The sequence below is a fragment of the Rhinolophus hipposideros genome, assembly GCF_964194185.1.
Source record: "Rhinolophus hipposideros genome assembly, chromosome: 12".
In the NCBI taxonomy this organism is placed as follows: domain Eukaryota; kingdom Metazoa; phylum Chordata; class Mammalia; order Chiroptera; family Rhinolophidae; genus Rhinolophus; species Rhinolophus hipposideros.
In genome coordinates, this window is record NC_138058.1 from 25,041,037 (window position 1) to 25,063,237 (window position 22,201).

The 22,201-nt window shown below is 38.7% G+C and overlaps 1 protein-coding gene and 1 pseudogene across 3 annotated transcripts in view; one reads left to right on the forward strand and one right to left on the reverse strand.

Annotated features, from left to right (window-relative positions):
* The first annotated feature begins 2,071 nt into the window (after positions 1-2,071).
* Positions 2,072-22,201, forward strand: part of EXOC6B (exocyst complex component 6B) — a 583,153-nt gene continuing 563,023 nt past the window's right edge. For both annotated transcript variants that reach the window (XM_081069629.1, XM_081069630.1), the window contains exon 1: positions 2,072-2,311. In XM_081069629.1, the coding sequence (XP_080925755.1) occupies positions 2,199-2,311 (113 nt within the window). In that variant the 5' untranslated portion in view covers positions 2,072-2,198. The remainder of the gene's footprint in view (positions 2,312-22,201) is intronic.
* LOC308506312 (large ribosomal subunit protein uL6-like) lies at positions 19,041-20,211 on the reverse strand (annotated as a pseudogene). The gene is made up of 2 exons: positions 19,903-20,211; positions 19,041-19,327 (listed from the first exon to the last, which is right to left on the reverse strand). The product of its transcript is annotated as a large ribosomal subunit protein uL6-like (transcript).

Here is a 22,201-nt window from a genome sequence, read left to right on the forward strand (position 1 = left end):
GCTTGCTTTGTGCATAGTGCCTGCACACAGAAAGTGCTCAATGCATTTTAACTAGTAGCGCTGGAAGTGAATCAAAGCTTCCCCCCCACACCCCAACTCTTAGTGTGGTGCTTTTTGGCCATTCCACACTGACCAGACCTTCTTTCTATTTAGAGGGCAGGCCTTCTCCACTGGAACTTTTCTAGACCAATCACTCCAGACTCACACACCCTTGTTGGTAACATGTGAGATCCCTGCCCTCTGTGGGGGCTCAAGAAAACTACTGAGAGTAGCAGAAGCTTATTTGACCATTACGATACATATCTGGTGTACATAACCAGTCTGCTTCCTGAGATGGACAAAAAAGTTTTTTGCTGAGTGAGATGCTAAAATGGGGGCCTGAAGGGACCCTCTGTCATGTATTTCAAGAGATGTTTAGAAATATATGAAAAACTTCATACACTCTGTACCCCTCCTACATCCACCTGTAAGTGTTTAAACGTGACCAATGAAATAAAACGAGGACAGCCAGAGATTATCTAGGCACAGACTGGTTTAGCAACTTGCTCAATTCCTGGCAAACCCAGGACTTGTAACCCATTCTTCTCACTATTTATTTTTAAAATGTGTTTTTAGTTAATAAAGACTATTTTTATTGAAAAAGTAATTCATGCCAAAGTACATATATAATTAAAATTTACCTTCGTCCTACTTCCTTCCAATCCCTCTCCTGGCTGCCAGTACTGTTAACATTTTCTTAGGTATCCTTTCAGAAATAGTCTATGGATAATATTTTATGTATTAAGCATGTAAAGGTTCTTTTAATAAAAGAAGAAAACATACTATATATTCTGTTTCATGCCTTGTTTTTTTCCACTCAGCACTACAATGTGAAGACAGTTTCCTATTGAATATAGAGTCTTTTCTCTTTCTCTTCAATCATTGCATGATAATCCGTGGCATGGCTGTAACACCAATTACTTAGCCTCATCTTCCAGTTTGGTTCTTCTTACATGCATGCCTCATTTGTTGATGGCAACACCATTTTCCCAATCACTGTTCTCCAAACCTTGGAGTAATACCCAAGGTTCCCCTTCCCAATATCTAGTAAATCATGCCAATTTTGGTTTGAAATGTGTTTCCTATTTGTCTATTCTTTCTCATTCTCATGCTACTTCCATGGTTTAGACCTTAGTTTTTTTCTATAGTGTTTCCCTGTCTGCAAATGTTCTATTTCTGCCCCCCTTTAACGCTTGATCTTGATCGTTTCCTAATGCCACAGTTCTGATTGTGTCACTCTGCTTAAAAACCCTCAGTGAATTCTCATTCATTGTGTTATGTAACAATTCCAACAGTGATCAATAAATATGATTTCTAAATTCTAATCTGGGGACTTTATGAAATGCACGATCAGAACGTCCAGATGTAGAACCTTTAGTCTGTATTTAAAAAAAAGGTTTCTAGGTGTTTCTGATACAGTTGGTTGTTGGACCAGTGAAGCCATTAGAATAAAGCACAGATTTCTCAGCCCAGTATTTCTTTCTACTTTTCCAGCCCCATCGCTTACTATTACTTCTTCTACATAAGCGCAAATGAAGTTGTTGCTGGTTGTCTGAGAACAACTCACACCTTCCAGTCACTGCTTAAACTTCTAGGCCCAGTCTATGAATCCTTCGCATCCAGAGGTGATCTCGGGCTCCATTCTCTGAACTGGCTGACAGCCACGTTCTGCCTTACCTCTTAGTTTGGATTTCTCCAGCTTTCTCCTCCGCACCCCCTAACCCCCCAGCTGTTAAGATACCTGTCTGCAGAAACCCAGTTAGTCCTTTCTTATTATTTGCGCCTATAGAGCCTTTTGAGATTTGTGGCAAGGGTCTTACACAAAAATGTGTGGCATTAGTGCCATTGCTTGACTTGACCACCGCTGCATGCTGTCGTTTACTGTTCCCGGCTTCTAGGGCTGCTTCCCACTCGTATTTACGGATTTCATGAATAAATGAACGCAACCCTACCCGACGTCACCCAGAAAACTACAAATCCCAGAAGGCATTGCGTGGAATGTCGGCGGACGCAGTGACGGAGGGGGCGTGCCGAGCTTGAGGGCGGGGTCGTCCTGCGGGGAGCCAGAGGCTGGGGAGGCTCTGGAGCTCGGGGTGAGAGTGGGAGCGAAAGGTGAGCTGATCTGAAGAAGGGGACACGCTGCCGGGCGCCCCCATTCTATGGATCGGGGTAAGATGGCGGAGGCGGAGAGCCTGGAGACGGCTGCGGAGCACGAGCGGATCCTGCGGGAGATCGAGAGCACCGACACGGCCTGCATCGGGCCCACGCTCAGGTACCCGGGGTGCCCGGGCCGTGGACCGGCGGGCGCGGGCGGGGCGGGGCGGGCGGGGGGCAGGCTCCTGCGGGACCGTGCGTCTGGCCTTGTGCCCGCCGCGCCCGCGCCGGCCCCTCCCTTCGGCGAGCCGGGCGAGCGACCTCCACCCTCGGCGAGGCGGGTGTCGCGGCGGCGCCCCGACGTGGGGTCCCTCCCCGGGGGCGGCTCACCGCCCAGTTCCTGCGACGGCTCCTCTCGCCTCCCTGGGGCCGGGGCGGCCCTCGCCCTGCCTTCGAGGCCAGCCTGGCTCCGGGCCCCTGCGCGCGGGGCAGATGGTGGCTGAGCCCGCAGACCTTCCCCCGAGGACATCACCCTTCTCCCCGCTGCAACCCCGTCCTGTGCGAGGCCGGCGCCCGGCTTCGCAGACAAACCCGAAGTGCACCCCGGCACGGTGCGCGGAAACCAAACGCTTGCCGTCGTGAAATCACAGCCCCTGCTCGGAAGCGAGTTCCTGAAAATCCTAGGCCGGGAAGGAAGGAAGTTTCCTCCCCGCCGCGCCGCTCCGCTGGGAGCCGCTGCTCCCCGGGCCCCGGCGGGGGGACGACGGCTCCGCGAGGGGCTGCCTTGCGGCGGCCTCGGCGCCCAGAAAAAGTCACCCCCTCCGGTCCCTGTGACCAGGACGTGGCCCACACGCCACTGTTTTATCTGGAGATGTCACAACAAAGCCCCACCTACTTCAATCTACTTCATAACCCGTCGGTGCCCCTTCCTGTGTGCAGCGCGACATTGTATTCAGCAATTTACAACTGTAACTGATTCAAGCTGCGAAACATTCCCGGTAGGCAGGTACTATTGTTACCTTCATTGTACAGATGAGGCCCGGAGAGGTTAAGTGACTTGCCCAAGGTCACTGAGGAAAGAAAGTGGGGGCGTTGGGAGTCCTACTCAGGCAGTCTGCACCCCGACTCTGAAGTCGTAACCCCTGTCGTTTTGCCTCCACTGGGGATGACCATCTACTGTACTTGCGGTTAATTACTCACCTAGCCCAGTTTCAAACTAGCTTTTCCTTTCCCCTCAGTTTCCTAGAGCCCTAGAGCTAACTCATCTTCCTCCTGCCCGTGGTACCTTCTGATCTCCGTGTAGCCAATAGGTCACTGGCTTAACCACCTTGCACAGTCTTAGGTCACTGCTCCTCCCTTCTAAAGAGAGTCATTACTCACTGCTTGTTTTCTCATGGGGCGAGTTGCCTCATGAGAGAGTGTTTAAAGGAGGGGCAGGCTGGAGACTTTACCCTTATCTCCCCCTGCACAGCTTCCTTCTCCTTGTTAGCACAGTTCTCCCAGTGCCATCCCTGAACGTGACCATTCGTAGTAGTTTGCCTTTTGTCCCTTATTGCATGATGCTCACGACCATCATTCTCTTCTCTATCCATTTTCTCGAGCTCTTCAGGGTGAACGATCGATCCTCATTTCATTATCTTTTATAGAAACTAAGGGTTACTTACTAGTCTTATAAGGGCATTATTAGTGGGGATTACTATTTGGTTTTCATAAAACAAAGTGTTACTAAAGTTAACTGAAGATGCTGCTTCAGTATTCTCCTAAGAAATTTGGCTGATGAGCTGCATTTGGCAGCCAAGCAAAGCTCCCACTGGAGCAGATGGGATTACCAGAGGTTTTAGGAAGGATTCTTTCTCAGAATACCATCGACGTCGTCTTGAACTGGTTATGGTTTTCAATTGCTGTAGTTCTTGGTTTATATGATAATGACTTTAGTTTAGTGTTATCCGTTTAGTTTATTGTGATTTATTATGTTAACTCTCCGCTGAATAGTAATGCCTATTTGTATCATCTGAATTTTGGCCTGTGATTTTCTAATTTCTTGACCTAAGAATGTTGTATTATGGCTCAAATATAAGTTACCCCTTCTCCCTAAAATTTGCTTCATTGTTACCACTGAGTTCTTTTCCCACAGGAAAGTGGGGTTTTGTGGGGGTAGATGGATTAAGGGATCTTTTGCCCTAAGTGCATCTGGTAAAGAGAAAAATGGGTTCGAGACCTCTGCACTATCCTATCCGTTTTAGCTGCTTTTTCTTACTCCCTGTAGCATTATTAGGGGCTCTTCATTTTTGGCCTCATCCTGTCTTTGGCAGATAAACCTAAATCTTACTATCAGACCCAAGACTCAATCACTTGACCGTCCTATGATACAAGTATTTATTACCCCCGTCTTTGTTTTCAGTCTAGCTTGTCTCTGCCCATAGTCATAGGGGATGATCTCAGCTTTTTTCCTTATCCCGTTCAGAGGTAGCAGCATGCACAGACTTGATGTTTTAGATCCATGCTTTCCCGCGCCTCCGTCATCCTTATATCCCGTTTTTCCACCACAGCACAGTCATTAACCAGGTTTGATTAAGGCAGTAGGCTGTTCCCTAACTTTACCCTCAACTGTCAACACCTCTACCCCTTTTCATAGTCTTTCCTATTTCTTCCGTCTTTTGAGGTAGCATTTATTTTTAATTTTTTATTTTTTTATTGGGGAAGGGGAACAGGACTTTATTGGGGAACAGTGTGTACTTCCAGGACTTTTTTCCAAATCAAGTTGTTGTCCTTTCAGTCTTAGTTGTGGAGGGCGCAGCTCAGCTCCAGGTCCAGTTGTCATTGCTAGTTGCAGGGGGCGCTGCCCACCAGTGACTCGAGGAATTGAACTGGCAACCTTGTGGTTGAGAGCCCACTGGCCCATGTGGGACTCGAACCAGCAGCCTTCGGAGTTAGGAGCATGGAGCTCTAACTGCCTGAGCCACTGGGCCGGCCCCTTGAGGTAGCATTTTTAAGGCACCGGATTCTTAGGTGTTCCTGAGTAACTGAAGAGAAATGAAAGAACAGTGAATAACCGTAAATTGCTAGCAGATAGAAGATTAGTATACCCATCCCTAAAATTCTTGCTCTAGCAACATTGCCTAACCAGATTCTTCCCTTTGCCAACTTTTATTAGGACTTGTGAATCATTCATTACTCGCCTTCCTGGATATACCAAAGTAATTCTTCCAGTCTTACTCCTTTTTGTTTGAGGAGCCACAGTGGCTTGACTTTCTCTTTATATAACTATCCTTATTTCAATCTTCAATAGCACATACAATGTTAGTCGATTCCCATATATCATAGGGGAGTGCCTCTCCTTTTTCATTATAATTCTGAGAGGCTCAAGCATATCACACATATAGAAGTTGTTGCCTAGCAAATTCTTTTGGGAATGCAGCCATCTCTTTCTTCTCTGTCTTCAACTTAAAAATTTTTTTGTTAGCTGCAAGTCCTGATTTTGCAGATGAGGAAATAGGCCCATAAGATGCTATGGCCTCTCTTGTTTTTAAAATAGTATTGATCCCAGCTTTGTACTACTAATGCTAAAGTATTGATTGCAAATCACTCATGCACAATAGCTCCATATTTTTATTTTTCAAATCCCATCTCTATATATCTAGTTTTCTTTCATATCACTTATTCGGTAGGTCATTTCTTCAATTTGCTCTCTGGATACTAGTAATTTAACATTCATTCTTAATTGCCATTTCAGATTTTGTTTTAAAACTTAAAAAATAATTAAATTTATTGAGGTAACATTGGTTAATAACATTATATAAATTTCGTATGTACAACATAATTAGATATCTGTATACTCTATTGTGTGCTCACCACTCAAAGTCTAGTTTCCTTCCATTACCATATAAACCTTTTAATTTAACAGTAAAATGCATTACCTTTAAAAAATAGCTTTATGGAGACATAGTTCATATACCATATACTTCACCCATTTAAAGTGTACAATTCAGTGGTTTTTAGTATACTCACAGAGTTGTGCAGCAATCACCACAATCTAATTTCAGAACATTTCCATCACTCCAAAGATAAACCCTTTACCCATTAGCAGTCACTCTTTATTCTGTCCCCCCCTTCGCTGGGCAATCATTACTTTCTGTATGGGTTTGCATATTATGGATATTTCATGTAAATGGAATTATACAATATGTGTTTCTTTGTGACTAAGCATAATGTTTTCAAGGTTCATCCATGTGGTAGCTTGTATCAGTATTTCGTTTCTTTTTATTGCTTAATAGTATTCCGTTGTGTTGATACACCACATTTTATTTGCTCGTTAGTTGATGGATATCTGGGTAGTTTCCTTTTTGGGGCTGTTATGAACAATGCTTCTATGAATATTTGTGTACTAGTTTTTTTGTGGGCGTATGTTTTCATTTGTCTTGTGCGTATTACTAGGAGTAGAATTTCTAGGTCATATGGTAACTCTGTATTTAACATTTTGAAAAACTGCCAAACTGTTTTCCAAAATGTCTGTACCATTTTACATTCCAACCAGCAATGTCTGAGGGTTCCAGTTTCTCCATATACTTGTCAGCATTTGTCATTATCTTTTTTATTTAAGCCATTCTAGGTGTGAAGTTGCATCTCACTGTTGCTTTGATTTGCATTTCCCTAATGGCTAATCTCATGTGCTTATTGGTGATTTATCTTTGGAGAAATGTCTATGGATCCTTTGCTCTGTTTTTTATTGGGTTATTTGTCTTTTTATTGTTGAGTTATAAGTGTTCTTTATATGTTCTGGATATAAGTCTTTATCAGATATGTGATTTATAAATACTTTCTTCCATCGTGTGAGTTGTCTTTTTTTCTTTCTTGATGGTATCATCTTCTGCACAAAAGTTTTTAATTTTGATATAATTCATTTAATCTATTTTTAGTTTTTTTGCTTGTGCTTTTGGAGTATCTGGGAAGTCTTCGCTTAACCCAAGCTCACAAAAAATTTGCTCCTTTGTTTTTTTCTAAGAGCTTTATAATCTGATCTCTTACATTAAGGTCTGTGATCCATTTTGAGTTAAGTTTTGTGTTCAGTTTCATTCTTTTAGATGTTGCTATCCAGTTATCCCAGCACCATCATTTCTTACCCACATGTAATCCTGGTTGATTTAGCATGATCTTTTTACCATGAAATTTATCTTATTTGTGGTAAAAGTGTAATATTCAACACCCTGTCATTGTGTTTATTTGACTTTGCTATTCACCCCGTGTTGAGTGTTCTCACCGAGGAAGAAATCTATTCTAATGTCAGATAATAATGGTTTTCTCTTTTTAGCTCGATTGCTGCCTTCTGTTTCTGAGGTCCTGTGTTATAAGAATGATGTGATTGCTATATTTGATCTTAGTGAAGCACATTATTTTAAGGACTGATTCTTATCTTACCTTATGGATTGCTTTGTAACATTGCTTTGTAACATATTACCCAGTCTTAAGATTAACAAAGTATCTTAATGATAGAATCTTATCTGTTTAATTACACTGTTAGTTACAATGTTTTAAATACACTGTTAAAACATTGTATCAACATAAAATTTTGGAAGCTACCTTAAAAATTACTTACCCGGTTGGAGCTCCATGCTCCTAACTCCGAAGGCTGCCGGTTCAATTCCCACATGGGCCAGTGGGCTCTCAACCACAAGGTTGCCAGTTCGACTCCTAGACTCCCATAAGGGATGGTGGGCTCCGCCCCCTGCAACTAAGATTGAACACAGCACTTTGAGTTGAGCTACTGCTGAGCTCCCAGGTGGCTCAGTTGGTTGGAGCGCATCCTCTCAACCACAAAGTTGCTGGTGGGACTCCCGCAAGGGATGGTGGGCTGCTCCCCCTGCAACTAGCAACGGCAACTGGACCTGGAGCTGAGCTGCACCCTCCACAACTACGATTGAAAGGACAACAGCTTGACTTGGAAAAAATCCTGGAAGTACACACTGTTCCCCCAATAAAGTCCTTTCCCTTCCCCAATAAAATCTTAAAAAAAAAATTACTTACAATCCTATAACACAACTACGGTTGTTTTGATGCATTTCCTTCTAGACCTTTACCTCATATATTTTGTTGTTACAGAGCTGTACTCTCAGTGTGTGGAACAATTTCTATCTTGTTTTTTTAAAGTTGAAGTTGTTTGTTTGTAAAGCTGGCTCTTACAGAAAACAGATTGGGGGGATATTTTCAAAAGGTGCTTTTCTCAATATCATTTGGTAATTAAATGTCGGGACCTAGCTTCCCCACTTACTACTCTCTGCCTTTGGCCACAAGGCTTAGTTTTCCATCCTCCACCCTTCCCCATTACCCAAATTGTACAGAAATCAGTTAATCAGAATCCTTGGTTTATGATACTTTCTCATTATTGGTCCATGCATGGACCTCTTTAATCAATTAATTATTTTTATAAGCAACTTACTACCCGAGTAGGAAAAATTTTCTTATCTATAAAATGGGAATGATACCTCCTATGGTGTAGGTATAATATTTAAAAAACAAAGGAGGTAAAGCATTCTTTTAGGTAGTGGTTACTCAGTTAATGAGAGTCCTCTTTTGCCTTTTATCCTTGAGTTTGATATGTGGATGTAGATATTTCTGTTTTTGGAGTTATGTTGGTTTAGTGGTTCTTGGCTTTTTTTTTCTTTTTTGGCTACTTTTACATGTCTGCACTCACATAATATTCATCGATAATCAGGCCTTGGGAGTGCTTATTTTGGGATAGAGTGGAGAACAGAGGAGGAGATAAGAAACAAATTTATGAAGACCCTCAGGTGATTCTGATATCCTCCCTCCTTGATAATCACTGAGAGGAAAGAAATGATCTATCATTGCTGATTGCTCATTTTTCAGTTTGTAGTTCCCTTTTAAAAATAAGATTTTTATATTTTAATTATAAATGTAATATAATGACTTTTAAAAAGATGGAAGAAAAAAATAGATTGAAGAAACAGACAACAAAAACTTAATTCTACCACCTTGTCACAACTCATAGATTTGTATATTTCTTTTTAACTTTTTCTGTATGTATTTTATTACGTTAGGTATTAGCAGAGTATTATCATGTTGTGTTGCTTTTCCAGTTAATGTGTTATATACAGTTTTATACTTTGTTACATATTGTATAACTATATCATTTTAGTGGCTTCACTCACGAATGAATGAAGAACTCATTCATTCAACAAATACCTACTGAGCAACTTCTATGAGCTAGATACTCTTCCAGTCTCTGGGATACAGCAGGGAACAAAATAGACAAATTCTGCCCTTATGCAACTTGTCTTCTAGTGGCTTACTCACAGAATAAACAAACATACATAAAGTAATGCTATTGAGTCATTGGGGTATTGTTTTTGATAAGGTTGTTAGAAAAAATTGTGGCAAAAGTTTGAAGAGAGTGAAGAAGCAAGCCAAATGGCTGGCTTTCTGAGGGAAGCCCCTTCTAGACAGAGGGCACAGTAAATGTCCAGTCCCTCAGTAGAAACATAAAGGTGAGAGGCGATGGTGCGAGAGTAGGCAGGGTCCAGATCATGTGGGCTAGAAAGAGACCAATTTTATTCCAAGTGTTACGGGAAGGTACAGGACAATTTTGAGCAGGAAAGTGACATGCTCTAAGTTATGTTAAATAAGGAACATTACAGCTACTGTGTGGAGACAGAATAAGAGAAGAAACAGGGAAATCAGCCAAGAGATATTTGCAGTAATAAAAGGTAAGAAGATGGTTGTGGCAATAAGGTGCTGGGGAGATGATGAGAAGTAGTTGGATTAGATATTTTGAAAGAAAAGCCAAAATGATGGATTATTTATGAGGGTTAAAGAAAGAAGGGAATCAAGGATGATTCCAAGGCTCTTGGCCTAAGTATTGACTGGGTGAATGGTAGTGCCACTCATTGGTACAGGAAATAAAGGGGACGAAACTTTGTTTTTCTTCATAGGGCATACTACTGCCTGATATATGTAATTTTTGATAGTCCTCATCACTAGAATGTGTATTCCAGGAGGGCAGGGATTTTCTGTCTTTTGTTTGCTGCTGTATTCGGGGGACCTATTATAAAAGAGTGCCTGGCGTACACAGTTGGTGTTCAATAAATATTTGTTGAATGAACAGAAGAATAAAATAGTTGTATTATGAACTGTTACTTATCTGGGGGTTAATTAACTGCTTTGCAAATTAACTATCTTAAAAAATATGACTAGGCTTTTGAGAAAAAATAAAACTACTGAAAATCTTGAAAACTTCAACATATCAGAAGTGTTTATTTTTTGGAATTACATATAATTTTGTAGTTCCTCTTTCTCTTCATCAACCCAAATCTATGGCCCCTAAAACCTATCATTCTTCAGTATTTTGTGCAGTGTTTTCAAAAGTTTGCAAATTTAAGTATGATAACTCTAGTGATTAAAATGCTATAATGTAAGTGCATGTTGTGTAAGTAAAGCTTAGAATGTGATAAAAAGTTAAAATTGGAAAAAGGAGGTGGGTAGTGTTAAATGTATCATTACTATATGAACTAGGAAAATGGATTTTTTTGTGTGTTTGATAGAGAGGAGTTAGGTTTTATTTTAATAACCTTATTGAGTTGTCAAGCAAATTGGAAAATATGAAAAACTGTGAAAAAGCTCTCGTAGATGATAAGACACTGCTGATTAGGTTCAATCAGCAGTGGGCTCTGTGTCTGATTTTATTGAGCTAAATAAACAAAAGTTTTCTTTGAAGCTATTGGAAGGTTATTCTGATGTGTTATCTGATTAATTAGATTCAACCCACAGAAAAATTAGTAGTCTCAGAGAGAAAATAAATGGGAGTGTGGCATTTGGCAATTATTCTTGTGTTGAATTTTAAGAGTTTGATATCATCAGGTCAAATATACAGAGGGTGCAAAAAAATGTATACACATTTTAAGAAAGGAAAAAACTGTATTAAAATTGTATCAAAATATACTGATAACAAAAGATGAATACAAGTCATGTGTATACATTTTTTTGGCACCCCAGTATAATATAATTCTTGCGAAACTGATCTAAAATTTTACGTACTATAGTTTTGAAAGTAAAAAATTAATAGGTAAATTGTCTTGATTTGTCTGGGTTTCAAATATTTTATTTAAAAAAATGGAAAGAAAAGGATGTGAACCATAGATCTAAAATTTTTTTCTTCCATTTCCTCTACTTTTCCATTTTATCAGTTGGTTGTTTATTCTTCCATTGCAGTTTTTATGCAAATATAAACATACATAATTTTATTTTCTTCCCATTTTTACAAAATTAGTAGTATACTGTAATATAGTTCTGCAGCTTAGTTTTTTATTCATCAGTATATTTTGGAGATCTGCCCATATTAGTATGCAGAGATTGTACTTATTCTTTTTTTTTTTTCAACAGCTGCAGAGTATTCCATTATGTGAATATACCATGGTTTATTCACCCATCACCCTATTTCTGCACACTTGGGTTATTTCTAGTCTTTCGCTGGACAGAATAATGCAGCAATGAATAACAGTGAATATTTGTCATTTCTTATTGTACATTTCATACTGTATCTGCAGGATAGATTCCCAGAAGTGGGATTGCTGAGTAAATGATGAATGTATCTGTAATTTGGTAGGTATTACTACTCTCTATAGAGGTTGTGCCATTTTGCTCTCCCTTGAGCAGTCCATGAAATTGCTCATTTCTCTATAGCTTTTTCAACAGAATATGTATGAGACTTTTGAGTTTTTGCCAATATGATAAATGATAAATGGGATTTCAGTGTAGCTTTCATTTGTGGTATTATTATGAGTACAGCTGAACGTCTCTTTCTATGTGTAAAGGCCTTTTGTATCTCTGTGTGAATGTGTGTGTGTGTGTGTGTGTACTGTTTGCGTGTTCTTTGCTGAGTTTTCTGTAAGATTGGTATTTTTCTTTTTGATTTGGGAGGGAGCACCAGTACAGAACCTTTGATAGTTAGGCTTTGCTTAAATACATCATGGGTGTATACAAACTGAAATGAGTTGTGATTACGAAAACAAAGAAACCATTATTTTTAAGGAATGAAAATTTCAAACCTGCCTTTTAATTATCTTAGTCATAAAGAGACATGAATAAACAGAGACATTTAAAAAGAATTAAAAAAAATCTTATACGAGGAGCCTGTGATAATTTGAAATCAGAAGTTTTTTTTGGGGGAAATGCAGTGATATTGTTAGATAAGTCTGTTTCGTATACAAATAAAATTCTTAGCAAATCAGAGAATGTCAACATTTAAATAATTTTCTACTTTAAAATGTTATGTCATGTATTCTCATGTTTACGTCATTTCCAGCACTAACACAATTAGAATATGCATTAGTTGCAAACAATTGATAAAGACAATTATTTAGTATGGTTTTGGAAGCAATTTAGAGTTTTAGATGACATTTATGATACAGTTTTAGTTTAGCGTATGATATTCAGAGGGTGCTAAAAAAAGTATATACATTTTAAGAAAGGAAAAAAACTATATTAAAATTGTTATATAATGAATGATGCTAGCATTCATTTGATTAACATCTTTTGAGCAAACGTCATACTACACATTGCTACGTAATTCAATTCAACTTCGAAAAGTAAGACATAGATAACATGTCTTAAAATGTGTATACATTTTTCTGTCATGCCCGGTACATGATTATTAATTAGTCATTGATGAAAATAAAGATATTTTGGTTCTTTATACCATTGAAGTTGATAGTTTGTAGTATTTGCTAATAATGTAATAATTGGTTTAATCATGTACCAAAATCAAGCTTTCAGCTGAAAACAACTTGAAGAAATAAAATTAGTGTGTGACTTACCTATGAAATATATGAATTTGGTTTGAGAAGCTGAGCAATGATGACATTTTAAATTTGCTTGGGGAGAAAAAGCAAACATAATGAAGGGGAGGAGTTAGTAAAAATTGAGTGACACACAGACCTGAGCTTAAACGCTTGAGACCTAAGGTGACTAATAGGTCATTTCTTAGAGACGTTTGCTATTGCTGTGGGAAAGAAGAGTAAAGCCATTTCTGTAATGTATAATATAATATTAGTAGTAGATTAGTTCTATAATAATAATAGTATCTGCTGGAGTATTTAGAAGACAAGGAAGACAGTTGCTCAAAGACCAACTGATGTTGCATGGATTGTGTTCTAATAGTGGAATTAAGGAGAGTTCAGCTGAGAAATAGACAATAATGGAATATTATTTTAATATTTTGGCTATTTAAAAAAAGCAATTTGTGATGTATATCTGTAAATTATATGTATATTTTATATTTCTAGATGTCTGCAGAATGGTAAATGTTTTCCTTTAAGTTGCCTGTAACTTAACATTCTTATTTTACACCACATTTTGACTATTTTTTTGAGAAGAGATTAATTTTTGCCTTAACTCTGTCTTTGGGTTATTCTCAATCTTCTTGCCCTCTTATTCTGGTTAATTGACAATTGACTGTCTTTCTCACTCTTATTCTCTAATTTTCTCCTTGCCTTGTTCTAGATAAGAATTAGAGCATTTCCAAAAATATACATGATTTAAAAAAATATACATAATAGATACAGCACAGGTGGTGAGGAAATTGGGGCGAAGGGAAAACATGAAATATGAAATCAAGAGTGAGAGCAGTTTGTAAAGAGCATATATTTTAGAACATTTAGGATGTTCCAGAAGAATATCTTTTTGATACACGAAAAGGTATTGAGTCAAAGTGTAACCTCTTAGTGGGGAAGCCCTAACTTACTGAATTCCAAAAGGAAAAGACATAGAGGAAACCTAAGTGCATGAAAAAATTCGTATTTGAAGGCCTATACAGTTTTTAAAGGTAGGACATCAGTTTAGCTCTATGCTTTCTAGCAACTAGTACCAAAAAAGAGACGTTCAGTTGAGTTATGGTGTTGTAAAATGAAAAAGTAGTTACTTTGGAGAAGCGCAGCTATTCTTGGTTCTGAGAAAGACCAGAGAACTGTTTCACCCATATGTCCTCACAAAGAAGGCCCTGCGTAGTGTAACTTTAATATCCACATAGTAAATGCAGCAATATGTGACAGGCTGTTTCCTGTATTGTCCTTTAGTGAAAGCATATGGCATAACCAAGGCACAATTTAGTGAAAGCAGTTCTGCAGGGAGCCAAAGGAATGCAGTTCTCTACCGGTCTTGGCTTAATCAAGGCATGGATTTGATAATATCTCCAGTGGAAGTTGGATGTGCATTATCTCTCCCTCCCTTTTTTGGATCATTGATCACTTTCAAAATTGTATGAACTCTATAGACACCTTCCATATGCATTGTACTACAATGCATATGTGTCCAGTCACCATGATTTCTAACCTGAAAATGTGTGTGCATTGCATGTATGTTATTTCTTCATAAGTACTACTTTTAGTAGTCAAGTTTTTTTATGCTCTATATTTATTTGAAGAAATAATATACATATGTTTGACACATAAACAATATCAGGGAACTGGTTACAGTGGTTATTTCCGGGGTGAAAAACTCAGTGATGGAGTGAGACCCCCCCATTTGAACTTTTCCTATGTGTATGTATGATGTATACTACATAAATACATAATTTTAAGAAAGAAGAGTCAGGTTTCCTATCAATTGTCTTGAACAGATTTTCACATCTTATATTTAGTGTGAAAGGCAAGCTGTAGAAGAAATAAGATACAGTCATGTGCTGCTTAGCGATGGGGGTCCGTTCTGAGAAATGCGCCGTTAGGCAACACCATCGCGTGCGCTTACACAAACCTGGCTGGTATAGCCCACTGCACGCCCAGGGCTCTGTGGTACAGCAGATTGCTCCTAGGCTGCAAAGCTGTACAGTGTGTTGCTGTAATGAATACTTCAGGCAGTTGTAACACACTAGTAAGTATTTGAGTAATATCACGTTAGGATAGCTACCACAGCACGAGACAGGAGTTTTGCAGCTCCATTATAATCTTATGGGACCACTGTGGTATATGATGTCTTTCCTTGATTTATACGTCCTTATGCTGTGCATGGCTGTATGCAATCCAATTTTTAAAAGAAATTACTAAGACTGAAAAGTAAATCTTACCTAGGATATTGTTTTGTAAGGGATTGGATTAAGTCAGAGGAGAAAGGTGGAGGACTTGGAAAAGGGAGGAAGGTTTAACACTGAGGTCCCAACTGCTAGTGAGGCCCCACTCCTATCCCTGCCCCCACCCTAATCCTTGCCCCTAGCCCAGTATATTTGGCATAGATCCCGCTCCCAACCCCACTCTCCAGGTACCCGAGATTTAACTCTAGAACCTAACCCTCAGGGAAGGAAACTAGAATTTCTCCTCCAAGGTTGGTCATAGAAGGAGTCATGCTTTGGGCCACTGCCTGAAGCTTCTCTGACCCCGTGAACCCGAGCCCCGGCCACTTGCGCTCCTGGGGTCCCCTAGACCAGTAGTGGAAGTGCTATCAGTCAAGGTTTTTGATAAGTAATGAGTATGAGTGAGTTCAAGGTTATATTTTTCTGCCTTTTCCCCCCTGAATGTATCACTTGCTCGTGTAATTAGTTAAGTACAGAGCTATACATGCTTTAAAAGTAAACCGTCAAAAAAAAAAAGTAAACTGTGAATAGGGTTACCATCTTTTTATGAAAGTCGAAGAACCTGAATAAACCAGAAGAAGTGCAGTGAGGGAGAGTACCCAAAGATTGCACGAAGATTCTTACCTAGAAGTAATTTTGGGTGTGTTCTAGCAATTAAACAAATGCCATTAAAGCCACAATTACTTCATTAGGAACAGTCATAAATTTAACATAAAAAAAACAAACAACCATTCTACCTTGGCTATTTAAAATATTGCCGACAGGGGCAGTTGGTTAGAGCGCAATGCTCCTAACACCAGGACTGCGGGTTCGATCCCCTCATGGGCCACTGTGTGCTGCGCCCTCCACAACTGGATTGAAACAACAACTTGACTAGGAGCTGATGGGTCCTGGAAAAACACACTTAAATAAGTTTAAAAAAAGTATTGCCAACAAATTAACCATAGATTTTTTTTTTTTTTTTGCCTTAAGCTACATAATTTAGAATATAGTGGCTGGAAAATATATGTCTTATTAAGGGGTTATTTACTTGGAATATCTGGAAGCTACTCTGTTGTAGATTTATAATAAAAAATTGAGATATGTAACGCTCAAGAGCACAGTGATTAATCAAAGAAGTTTAAGTATGTAATACATGTTTGCATAACTGTAAAGTAGAAGTTTAAAACACACTTTACCCAGTGAGACATCTAAGTGAGCAAATGAGCAAGAACTATCAGTCTAACCAACTAGATTACCTTAAAGTGATTTGTGGTGACACAGACTCGTATGGATTGGAACTGTTTGCTATTTGGTCTTGATGTTATCACCTTAACATGTACATTGCATTGTAGTGAATTTACCTTCAGTTACTACTGTGGTTTGATAATCAGATTGGTAAAAGCAAAAGCAAAACAATGACAATAACAACCTTTTTTTTTCCCTTTTAGAGCAATTCTATCATTGTTTTGAGTTTAGATACTTACGGTGTTTTTTGAATGCTAGATAAATGTTCTATTATATGTTAGATAAATGATGAAGGCCATTTGCCAAAAATGATGATTTTGATGAAAATATAAGCTCTTTTGCTGTATTTGTTTAGATTAAAATGCTGTGAGGTAACACAGGCTTTCAGTTTTAATCCTGTTTTTATGTACCTGGAATGTGACAAGCTCTGTGACGAAAGCATATGGTTTGACCCTACAATATTGTATACTGGAGCACTGACAGCTTGTTGCATGTCTAAGCCAAGTGTCTTTGCTCCTTCATTCTCAACAGCTCTTATTTTTGAAATTTTATTCTTTATGTTTTTCTCTTTTGCAAATTGTGCCTTTGTCTCTTTCCTCATATTTGTGAGTGCTTTTTGTATCTCCCTTCTACTTCCTGTAACTTAGAATTTTAAAACACTCATTATCCAGTGAAACATCTAAGCAAGCAAGAATCATCACAGTGCAACTAACTTCCATTTGCTGGGGAAGCTCTGGTGCCAATAAACAATACAATTCTAAAGGTATTGATATGAAATGTCATCTTATCAAGCAATATCAATGAATAAAAACAGCAGACATTGAGCTTGACTGACGATATGTTATGAAACATTTTTGGTATAGAGTTTTATTTTGGGAAATACACGTTTGTGTAGTACATTAAAAAAGAAAAGGAAACAAATAGGGAGCTAGCCAAGCAGTTTGTTTTTAATGAGGTTTGCTTGACGTTTGTACAGAAGAGGTGTATAATCGAGATCTTGGCATTGAACTAGCAAACATAAGAGGAAAGTGAAATTAAATATTGGATATACTATAATGGCATTGTCATTATAGATTATAATTGCATTTCCATTAAAAAGTATTACATTTAATTTTACTTAAAGAGGAAACTGAAATGAAACATGGAATTACCGAATTTCAGGTAAATGTTTTTTCATCACAAATGATGCTCAGTTTTTAAAGATCGCTTAAACTTAAAAAGGTAAAAAGTCATTTTCTATATTTGTAATTAAAAAGAAAAACCACCTCCCATTTTTGCTTGCTTTGGCAGCACAAATACTGCAATTGGAACAATACAGAGATTAGCATGGCCCCTACGCAAGGATGACACACAAATTCGTGAAGCGTTCCATATTTTTCTGAGGTTTTATACTTCATATTCTGGGGCATTTTGTAATTTGGCTGCTTACCAATATTATTAAAATCTTAAAAACAAAACAAACCCCTCGCATTCAATTTTAGGCAGTATTGATTTCCCACCCTGGAAGAAAAGGAAAATTAGTGATTTTTCTGTTCTCAAAACAGTGTTGAATTTTCTCTGTCTTTTTCTCCCCTTCCCTTGTTTTATACTGCCAATTCCCACCCCATTCTTTTTTCTTTCCAAATTAGTTTACTGAAGAAAATTTAAAACATACAGAAATCAAGAAAATAATATAATAAATCTCTGTGTATTCTTCCCACAGCCTTAACAGTTAAACACCCAGTAAGTCTTGTTTTGTCCAATTCGCTCACTACCTACCCCATCCCCCCATGCCGACCTTGGCTGATTTTTGAAGTAAATGCTAAACATCATATCATTTCATTCTTAAACACTGGAGCGTCACCTGTATTACTTTTGGGAAATTTAGCATTGATTTACAAATATTTGCTTTAGTACATAGGCTCGCAGGAACTTATTTATTGAGTAAATCAAGGACTCCCTGTAGTTGGTCTGAAATTATTCTTTTTGGTAATAGACAGCCAGGCCAGTTTTCTAAGATCACACCTAAAACCATATAAGCAGCATATAAGATACAGCTTTTCTTTTTATTCCCTGTGGGGGTAGTGGTGAGGAGGGACAGAGGAGAAGAAAGGCGTACATTCAGCTCAACTCAAATAGTTATCGGAGCCTAAACAACAAAAATCCTGGTCTGTCTCGCTGACATTTCAGAAGACTTTACCTGCAGTTCCCATGTCCTGTGCCACATTTAAGGAATAGACCCTAAGTATCAGAAAGGGATATTTTTGTTGGAGCTCATAAAATTTGTACTCAGTCCTAAGCTGAGTAAGCATCAATAATCCTACAGTCATACAATCAATATTCTTTCTTATTATTTCTGATGATCAATAGTAGAATAGCTGTGCCTCAAGTTTGCCAGCTCCTTGTATAATGCTGACTGGAGAAGCCCAAGAACGCATTTACTGAGGATGTTGGCCTATAATTGTAATGGATTACTTAATAAGGTACAACATTTTTTATTGAGGACGAGCAAAATGTTTTCCTGTTGTTTTTTTTAATACATGCCTTTTATTGCATCTTTAAAATATCACAAATAAGACTGAGGAATCGCTTGACATCTTGGCGATTCTGTAGCTGGACAGCTTAGATCTTATTCATCAGCTTGCTGAACTGTTCCTGTTTCAGAAACATGATGCCATCCCCAAATTTTCTGATATCCTTGTTTTTAACTGTTGTGGCTTGTTGAATCAAAGCAGCTGAATTTGATACAAGTTCAATATCATTTCCTTCAAGAATTAAGTCATCTTTCTGGGCTTGAGCTACTGAACAAGCAACACCTGACCTCATCCGAATCTTGCAGATGTATTTTTCACCCAAGAACTTTCGGATTTCAGTAAGAGAACTATTCTCCTGAATAATGACATTGATGGGGAAGTGATAATACAATCTCTGACAATTAAGTTTGCTAACTTGTTGCAACAATGTTGCTAACCTTTTTTTGATATCAGAGGGGTTATTCATTATGAATTTTTACCAACTGGACAGTTAACCACGTTTACTGTTTGGAAGTGTTGAAAAGGCTGTGTGAAAAAGTTAGACAAAAATGACCTGAACTTTTTGCCAACAGTTCATGGCTCTTGCATCACGACAATGCACCAGCTCACACGACACTGTCTATGAGGGAGTTTTTAGCCAGTAAAGAAATAACTATTGGAACACCCTCCCGACTCACCTGATCTGGCCCCCAATGACTTCTTTTCTTTACCCGAAGATAAAGGAAATATTGAAAGGAAGACATTTTGATGACATTCAGGACATCAAGGGTAATACAATGACAGCTCTGATGGCTGTTCCAGAAAAAGAGTTCCAAAATTGCTTTGAAGGGTGGACTAGGTGCTGGCGTTGGTGCATAGCTTCCCAAGGGGAGTACTTTGAAGTTGACCATAGTGATATTCAGCAATGAGGTATGTAGCACTTTTTCTAGGATGAGTCTGCAAACTTAATTGTCCTACCCCATACACAGACCGCCTCTTGTAATGGAAGCCCAAGGTAATACCCTTGATCCTGTTCTGTCCGTGACTACAGATAGTGCGGACAAGAGCCAGCTGCTTCCTATTTCCCCACCATTTGTTGACCTGGAGCCTCTTCTTTTCTTTCAAGGAGACTGAGTTCTACATGGATGTGATTGCAGTCCTTCCGCAGGGTGCCTCTGGGGCCCTTCCCAATATCTGTGGTCCCTTCAGAGTGACGTCCACATTTTCTGGGCTGTCCACAGTTTGATTGCTGAGAATGGTCTTCATCCTCGCAGTAGATGCAGCAAACAGCGCAAAATGTTTTCGTTTAAAATGACAACTCAGGCTTTACTCTCTGGTCAGAAAAGACCATTCGTGTGGAGTAGGTAAATTAGCAGAGTGATTCTTGACTAATTCTGGAGGAAGCAAATCTTTCTAAGGGCTTTATTTAGTTTGAAATTTTAAATCAGTTGTACAGTATGGGGGTCTGTCACCAGTACTTTGAAAGTGGCCTCTTTTCAATATGCAGAGTTCTGGCAGTTTATAAAGCTGGGAAAACAGCCTCCCAAAGGTATACTGAATTTAAACTGTCATTGTCTCAATGTTCAGATTTAGACAGCATGACCCAGAATTTGTCCCTGTTAACCTGACTTATTAAAAAAGTCAGAAGTGTATAATAAATTAATTTAAAAAATTCAGGTGTGCTTTTTGATGTTTTTTTCCCTACGTCACACACAAACTTGGTCAGTTTTATTTTTTGCTACCTTGGCGGTGTTTGACAAACGAAGAGGACAAGTCTCATGTCGCTTAGAATCACTTTTAAATTACAACGGTTTGATGGTTAGCGAATCAGAGAAATTTCTCTTTGAGGAAGAGATGTAATGGTTTCATTTCATTAAAGCAAGTTACTTGAAATTCCCTTGATCCTCCTTGTTTTATTCAGTTTGCACGTCTGCTAAGGCCAATTATGCATGGGAATGGCCTCTGCAATAGCTTTTGTGAGGGTTAAATGGAGGAAAAATGATCATCTGTGTGGTCCAGAAGTGAAGAAGGGCTGCAAAATCCAGGTTGCTGGATACCTGAGCAGATTTATTTCTGGTGCTACCATTTTGCACTGTTAGGTTCTGTTCTATTAAATAAAAATTTTAAAGACTAGTTCATGCAAGTCCGTATGTGTCGCTAAAGTAATTTGCTAGTAATCAGACCACTCATTCGTCCGTGGCTATAGGATGGGCTGCATCAGACCCTTACCTATCATAGTGTTCTTGTTCTGAGAGATAACAGACAAAATAGGCAACCAGACCTATGAAAAAACAAGTAAATAAAATGAAATTGACTCAGAAGTAAATGAAGAGAATGCTTCTGCAGCAAATGTCTCTAGTTAGTTTTGCTTTCCTCTGTGCTAGAACCCATGGTCAAAGCAGCACCATCCTGTCTGATGGAAAGCCAAGGGTCAAAGACAACCTGCTGTTCTTTATCTGCTTGAAGCCGGGACCCCAGCTTTATCATTAGTTACTTGCAAAGATGAGGTTACAGGTTATGTACGCAGCTGGGAGGCTGCTGTCAGCCTAACTTCTGTGAACCTTATAGTTAGATATCTTAAAGATTTCTAGTTCACAGGAGTTTCAGGAATGGTTTGTACGCATATTAGATTAATTCCTAAGTGTGGTTGCTTGTACAGTTGTGCAGGTTATACAGTACATAGCTGGGCTATTTATAGTGTAGCTGATGTAGATTTGTGTATTCATTAGGACAGTTTTCCAGCAGTTGACAGACACGTATCTTGAAGAGAGGAAAGATACCATACGGGTGGGTGTAGACCCTATTTTTAAGTATTAAAACATTTCTTACAAAAATGTACATAAGAACTCTTTTACGTTGTATTTATAGATGCAATCATTTTAAGTCTGCTGTTCATGTATTTACCCTCTCTTTCCCATATTTATTATTTCTCCTACATTTTCCCTATTTTAATACTGACAGCATTAATTTTTCTTTTCCTGAAGAAATGAGCTCTTAAGTGAATTTGCTAGGCGGGTGTTTTGGACTTTTTTCTTTGGTGTGTTTAGTTTGTTCACAGTTTAGCAACTCTGAGGCCTTAATATGGATGTTCTTGCAACGTTGAGATGACTTAATGCTTGGATCCTGTTAATAGCTCCATTGTGTGTTGAATAAATCTCACATCTTTGCCAGAGATTTGGGTACTGCTCAGTTGTCATTCTTTCAGTATGTGGTCAGCTGGGATTCCAAGTTCATTTGTTATTGCTCAGAGTTTCCGGAAGGTTGCCCTGGGTAGCAT